We start from the raw sequence: 7,116 nt of genomic DNA on the forward strand, positions 1-7,116 counted from the left end.
TTTATTTCGGTTTTTGAAATTATTAGCTGTTTTCGTGGTTTTTGCTTTCACCTATCACACAATTTTAAATGCAGTTTTATTGTTTTTTAATTCTTTTCAAATATTGCATTCAAAAATTTGTGAATAAATCAAAAATTTCAATTTTTGAAATTTTTTTTTTTTAGTTTTTGCAGTTTTTATAATAAATAAATATTATTAAATACTTTACCCTTCCTTGTTTGCAACTTTTTTGATGCAATTTTTTAGGTGAATAATTTTTAAATAAAATTCAATAAAAATATTGTAAACATATCTTTTGTAGTTCGAGAAAAATAAATTTAAACGTATAAAAACGGCAAAAATTTCAAAAAAAAATTTCAAAAATTGAAATGTTTGATTTATTCACAAATTTTTGAATGCAATATATGAAAAGAATTAAAAAACAATAAAACTGCATTTAAAATTGTGTGATAGGTGAAAGCAAAAACCACGAAAACAGCTAATCATTTCAAAAACCGAAATAAAATATAAAAAAAATTTTTAACGGGAAATTTTGAATGTGATCTTTTAAAGTAACTGTTTTCCAACCAGAATTATCAAACATCAAAAAAAAATATGATTTAACGCGAGAGAAAAAAATTGTATGTATGAGTTAAAAATTTCCCATACAAATTTGTATGGGGAAAGTATGACCCTAGAGGCACGGGTTAATGACCCCCAAACAAATTTTTTTTGCTAAATTCCCCTTATTTAGGCCCTAAGCTTTCGATCTAGGGGGTGTCTCCCCCGAAAACATCACTTTGGGAAATAACGGACACCCTAATGTATATCTACATTTTATGATATCCGTCATTATTCTCACTGTATAGTATACTGCTTATGCACTTTGTCATTCATCTATCTAAACTCAATTATCGGGATAATTCAGGACGATCTATAAGCTAACAAGAATATTATTAATTGGCTTTACCAAAACTTACACTAAAGCAATCATCAATTTTATATAGAGGGTGTCCTTTTATAATATTTATCGTCAAATTGTGTGATGTATTGTTAAGTTGACTTGAATATGGAAAGAGTTTTGTGTGTCGTTGTTGGTTTGATGAATAAATTATTACAATTTAAAATGCACTTTAGAAATTTATTTATCTCAAAATTGAAGGGTGTTTTTTTTTTGTTTTAAGCAGTGGCGTACGTTGAGTCAACGGGGCCCAGGGGCAAGACTAAATTTTGGGGCCCCTTTGATATTTGGGGGCCCCTTAGATACAAAAAAGTACGTATAAACCATACATTTTTTTTTTGTATGGCTTATTTATTTTTAGGTTTATTTTTATATTTTAATATGTTCGTAATGCACTTTGCTATACTTACTTAAAATTCCTTACAAAAAAGTAGTAAATACTTGTACTAGGGGCCCCCAAAATTCAGTATTTAGAGACCACTAAAATAAAAATTTGTTTAGCTTAGAATTGATAGTTCTTGGGGCCTCTGTTCTGAAGTAATATGTACATGTACACATTTGATTTTCCATCATCAAACATAGTTTATTTCTTTTGGGGCCCCTGAAAAATTATTTTTGGGGCCTCAAAATTAAGTGCTTAGAGGCCCCTAAAATATAATTTATTTTTTTTTGGAGCAAAGAATTAATAGGTATTGGGGCCTATGTTCTGGAGTAATATTCGGAATGCCACCAATAACGTAATGTTTTTATTTTGGGCCCTGATGTATTTATGTTGGGGCCCCTGAATTGATACTTAATTTTCCATTTGATTGTTTTGAACCACTGAAGTAATAGCTTTAGAGGATCCTCAAATAATATTTGTCATGCCATCAGAAAATTTGATGAATAATTTTGGGCTCCTTAGTTATAGATTTTGGGGCCCCCAAATTAATATTTGATTGCCTCTCAACTAACGGGGTTCTTGAAAAAATATTTTTTGGAACCCTTCATATAATATTTTTGGAGCCCCGAAGTCATATTTTTTGGGGCTCCTAAAGTAATATTAAGTAATCCATCAACAAATGTAATTTATTTTAAGAAAACAATTTTTTTTATTTAATTTTTTTTGACGCCCTGAAGTAAAGGCTTTTGGGGCCCCTGGCTTGAAACTGTTTTTTGCTTTTTTGAGGCCCCTAATGTATTATTATTAGTGGTTGCAAAGATTTTTCAAGTAATATTTTTTGGGGCCCTGAGATAAAATTATAATTATTTTATTTTATTTTATATAATTTTAAAAAAGCAGTTTATTTTTTTGGGGCCCCTGGGGTAACCTTTTTATTAAATCAATATATATCGAGTGGATACCAATGACCAATGATACTGAATGACATAATTTGTCTCCCTTGTATCCGAAGTGATTCAAATACATTTTAATTTACTTCGTAACTCAATTTCTGCTAACAGTTTCCTTCTCTGCATTTTCTCCAAAGGGGGCCCCGGGGCGCCGCCCCACTTGCCCCAAGGGAGTGTACGCCCCTGGTTTTAAGAAGTTTTTAAAGTGATTTGAAACACAATGAAACGAAAAAGCGACAGGAAAAATCAACTGATTACAACTTTTTTTGTTTTAATAGATAGATAAATTAAATTTATAATTTAGATAGGTAATTCAATAAATTATAGTACAAAATTTCAATTAATTTCATATTCAAAGTCTTCCTAAACACGTTATACCTTTTGATCTAGAGCATACACAAATTTGATATAACTTTAACACGCATGCTGATAATATTACCTTTCATTTGATATATCACATGCCGGTACATGCTCTACAAGCTACACAATCTTAAATTGAAAAACTTGAAAAATACCTCAAAATACCTGTGGAAATCTGTTGCCAATGACCAGCCACCAGTGGAATCTCAGTTTGATATTTCGATAGGTTCACTTTAAAAAAATTCTTACCTTTCTTGTAGGCATCGTAGAAATATGATTGAAAAATTATATAAAAGGTAAAACAATAAGCTTTCAGATGATATAAAATTTATTATAAGGTGTCATATAAAAAAAAGGATTAAAAGGTGATGGAAGAAAAAAAGTAAGATTTTTTCGATTTTATTTTTCAAGAAAAATGATTTTTTTAAAGTTTCACTTCTACCACGTGTGAATTGGACATATGATTTTTCGTTTTTTTTTTGTTTTTAAACCAGCAAGGCCCAATAGATACTCTAAAATGAAATAATGAACAAAGATAGACCTTCTGAAAATAAAGTTTGAAGTTAAAATTTTTTAACTGAATTTTGAGTATAGATTACTTGAAGTGGCCTCTTACATAAATAATGTTTTCTCAATTCAATTCACTTTTCGAAGTTTTTCTCGAACATTTTTCATTAGATGTGTGTATTAAAATTGTCATACGATTTTATTCTTTGCCTCTCATAATTCACTTTCACTTTTTGTAGAAAATTTCTTATTGGGAATTATTACATTTTAAAATATTTTGTAAATTATTCCAGCAGCTTGAACAAACTGAAATGCAGTAACTGAAAGGGGGCACGTTTTTCTCCCGAGATCTGGCCGTTTTAAGAATCTGCTCTAAAAATTCTGAGTTAAATAGGTAATATATTGATCTAAGGAACATAAACATATTGGATCAGAAAAATACAATAATTGGAGCTGACTTAAGAGATTAAGGGCCGGTTTGTTCACACTCGATTATCTTTTAATCAAGGAATTTCCTATGGAATAATCCTTGATTAAAAGATAATCGACTGTGAACAAACTAGGGCTAAGTTTTATACCTTATATATGAAAGTTTACGCAGATAAAATAAAATGCATTTATGTTAAAAATTGCTGGAAATATTAAAGCTTTTTAAAAATTCATAAACGATTTTTTTAAGGAATTTGTAAAAAATGAAAAAAAATATGAAATAATATTAAATAATTATAGTTATGAAAACATAGTAAGGGCCGGTTTGTTGACACTCGATTATCTTTTAATCAAGGATTTTTGTATGGAATAATCCTTGATTAAAAGATAATCGACTGTGAACAAACCGGCACTAAATCTATTTCATTTTAAACATTTTATAAAATAAAAAAAAATAGTTTTGGGATTTAGGATAAACGATATCATATGAGATTACTTTTTAGAAAATAGAGGTACAAATTGATAAAAATAAAAAAATACAAAACTCCTAATAAAATTACATCTTCAAAAAAGTATTGAAGACAAATTTTTCAAAAAGACCAAAAACAGTAGGTAGATTATGAAAGTCCATATGTTATATAATCTTAGCCGTATTCAATTTTTGTGACCATTATATTGAAATATAAAGTATCTTTTTTTCAACTTTACATGTTCAATATCTATAAATGCTCAAAGGATAAAAATAGACCATTTAGTAAAAAAGCACCAAAAAAATTTTTTTAAAGGTATCGATAGGAAATTTAATTATCCACAAAAAATTATTTAATAAAAATTTTCAAATCGGATTGTTTTTCAAGTTATAGCAAAGACTCAAAAAGTAACAGAGAAAGTCAAAAATATTGATAGTTACAAAAATAGTAATATCTTTACTGGGAAAAACGACAAAAATAATTTGAACAATCATATCTCGAAAACCTGTCGATGAATATTTTTTTAGATAAGATTTTCGAGTTTTCTTTGCTCAAATCTATTCGAAAAGTATAATAGCACTTGGTGTACAAAAAAAAATTATTTTTTGTTTGTTTTTTTTGTTTACAAAAAATTCTTAATAAAAAGAAAATTTCAAAATTGTTTAAGCAGTTTAAAAAAAAAGTTTTTTTACATACAAATTTTCAAAACTTTTTCATAACAATATTTGGAATGCCATTGAAAATGAAATGTAAATAAACACATAACAATTTATTTATCAGTTTAAAAAAATTGATATCTCGAAAAAATTTTGAACTTATTTTAAAAAATTCAAAAATTACTTTTTTTTTTAAATTTTTTCTTAGTTAAAAGTCTAAAAATTTTCATTTAAATCATTCGTTCAATTTATAATAAAGTCAGGCATCAAGAAAACGGTTCTATGGCAGTTTACGTTAACAACGGACTAAAGACTTTTTTTTATTCTACTAAGTCTGAAGTAAATCGCGTTAGTGGTTAAGGCTGCTGCTCAATGTCATTGTCAGATCCACACAGGCATATCCTTGACATTTTTGTTGAATGAACATGTAAGAAAAAGTGAACGGATTATCCTTTGTAAGTTTTTCTGCGACCTACACAAGTATTTTAGGGATTCATCCAGTATTTTATTTAACTGTAGTCGTATACAAAAAAAAAAACACTTTAAATAAACAAATTAGGTACAATTTTTTTTTAATTTTTATTTTATTTTAAAACTCATAGCAAAAAATATTTATATACAAGGAAATAGAATAAAAAAGGATGTCTGCAAATTCCACCGATATCAATAATTTATCAACAATAAATGATGATTTAATTATTGACATTGACGACATTGACGACATTGATGATATAGAAATTCAAGAATTATTAAAAAACGCATCAGAACTTCTTGAAGAAATATACAGGACCCATCCAAATATAGCAGAAATAGCTTCATCATTAACAGTTAGTTCTCAAGAAATCGATAAAGATCAAGCTCAAATATTTCTCGAATCATTACGAGAGGACGAAAATGAAGAAAAAGATGAAGACGTCATTTTTGTAGAAGAACGTTCTGCTCGAGATTGTTTGAAAATGAAAAAAGTTGATAAAAGTGTAGTGAAAACAGAATTAATTTGTTCCATTTGTTTGGAAAGTGTATCAGGTCGACAGCCCACTTCAACTTTGTGTGGACATGTTTTTTGTGAAGCTTGCATATTGCATGCCATCCAACTCACTAAAAAATGTCCACTTTGTAATGCCAAGTTAGAAAATACTAATTTGCAAAGGCTGTACTTTTGAATTCATTTCCAAATGTTATCTTTTATTTTTGTACCAAATTTTTATTTAACAACTTCACTGTCCAATGAATCATTTGTGATTCATGAATTGTATTTTTTCCCATGTTTCCTACGTTCATGAATCATATATGATTCAACATTATTACTAAACGAATATTATTCTACGTCCCTATATAAACTTGTAAAAAAACATCTCTACGTTCTTGCTTGAAAAAAAAACATCAATATCACGTCCTATGAATCACATTTGAACATAAACTATTTTTTGTACCGCGTTTACAGTGTCCATGAAGCAATTGTGATTCATGAACATGTATTTTTAACAACGGATATATTATATACAAAAAATCAGAGAAATAATTTTAATATCCTTTTGTAGGTTTATACAGCCCCTAAATATGACTGCAGTAAAAATTGAAATATATTTAAGAAAACTCATTTTTCCTCAATGAGATTTTTTTGTATATTCTAATGAGTAAATTAAATTAAAACGAACAAGAAAATATAAAAAAAATTAAATAACAATGAACAATTAACTATGCAATACCGTCTTTACCATAAGGGCACACGGGGCCCGTGCCCAGGGCCCCCATTCTCAGGGGTCCTGAAGGAACGAAAATTTCTCCCACACATTAATTCTCAAAACGTTTTTGTCGGGCAGACCATCTACAAAAAAATTTTATTTTTTATATGTCAACCAAACAAAGCTTTTTCTACACCTATACCAACATAACCCATATGATTTCAAGGTATTTTTTAACGCTGATTCCAATGATCAATCTGACCATCATTGAAAAGTAATGTACCTATGACACAAATATCTGAAGTGTAGTTTTTCAATTTTTTAAAATCTGCACCTTATCTTCAAATCAGGAAATTTAGGACTTGCGGATATGAGATTTTTTAAATTTTCGACATAAGTTATCGAATATCCAAACAAAGATAGAAACCAAAAATTAGCCTATTAGCACTAATTCCAAGATTGTACCTAGATGTTTTTTAGTGCATATCCCAAAAATTCCCCTTTTCTCAAAAACACCATTTTGTCATAGATATGAATGTTTTTTTGCATTGCATTCAGTGGCGTACGTTGAGTCGCCAGGGCCCCGGGGTAAGACTAAATTTTGGGGCCCCTTTGATATTTGGGGGCCCCTTAGTTACAAAAAAAAATTACGTATACGCCATACGTTTTTTTTGTATGGCTTATTTATTTTTAGGTTTATTTTAATGTTTTTATATGTTCGTAATGCACTTTGCTAA

At 28.6% G+C, this 7,116-nt stretch overlaps 1 protein-coding gene across 1 annotated transcript; it reads left to right on the top strand.

Annotated features, from left to right (window-relative positions):
- Positions 1-5,127: 5,127 nt before the first annotated feature.
- On the top strand, positions 5,128-5,900 carry LOC129919850 (uncharacterized). The gene is made up of 2 exons (XM_056000935.1): positions 5,128-5,149; positions 5,297-5,900. Exon 2 carries the CDS (start codon positions 5,336-5,338, stop codon positions 5,855-5,857), a length of 522 nt encoding a protein of 173 aa, XP_055856910.1. The 5' UTR covers positions 5,128-5,149; positions 5,297-5,335; the 3' UTR covers positions 5,858-5,900.
- The last annotated feature ends 1,216 nt before the right edge of the window (positions 5,901-7,116 follow it).

The sequence above is a fragment of the Episyrphus balteatus genome, chromosome 4 (assembly GCF_945859705.1).
Source record: "Episyrphus balteatus chromosome 4, idEpiBalt1.1, whole genome shotgun sequence".
Lineage (NCBI taxonomy): Eukaryota > Metazoa > Arthropoda > Insecta > Diptera > Syrphidae > Episyrphus > Episyrphus balteatus.

Bases quoted from the DNA above. Each gene is read 5' to 3' on its own strand.
- LOC129919850 (XM_056000935.1), top strand. From the start codon at position 5,336: ATGTCTGCAAATTCCACCGATATCAATAATTTATCAACAATAAATGAT.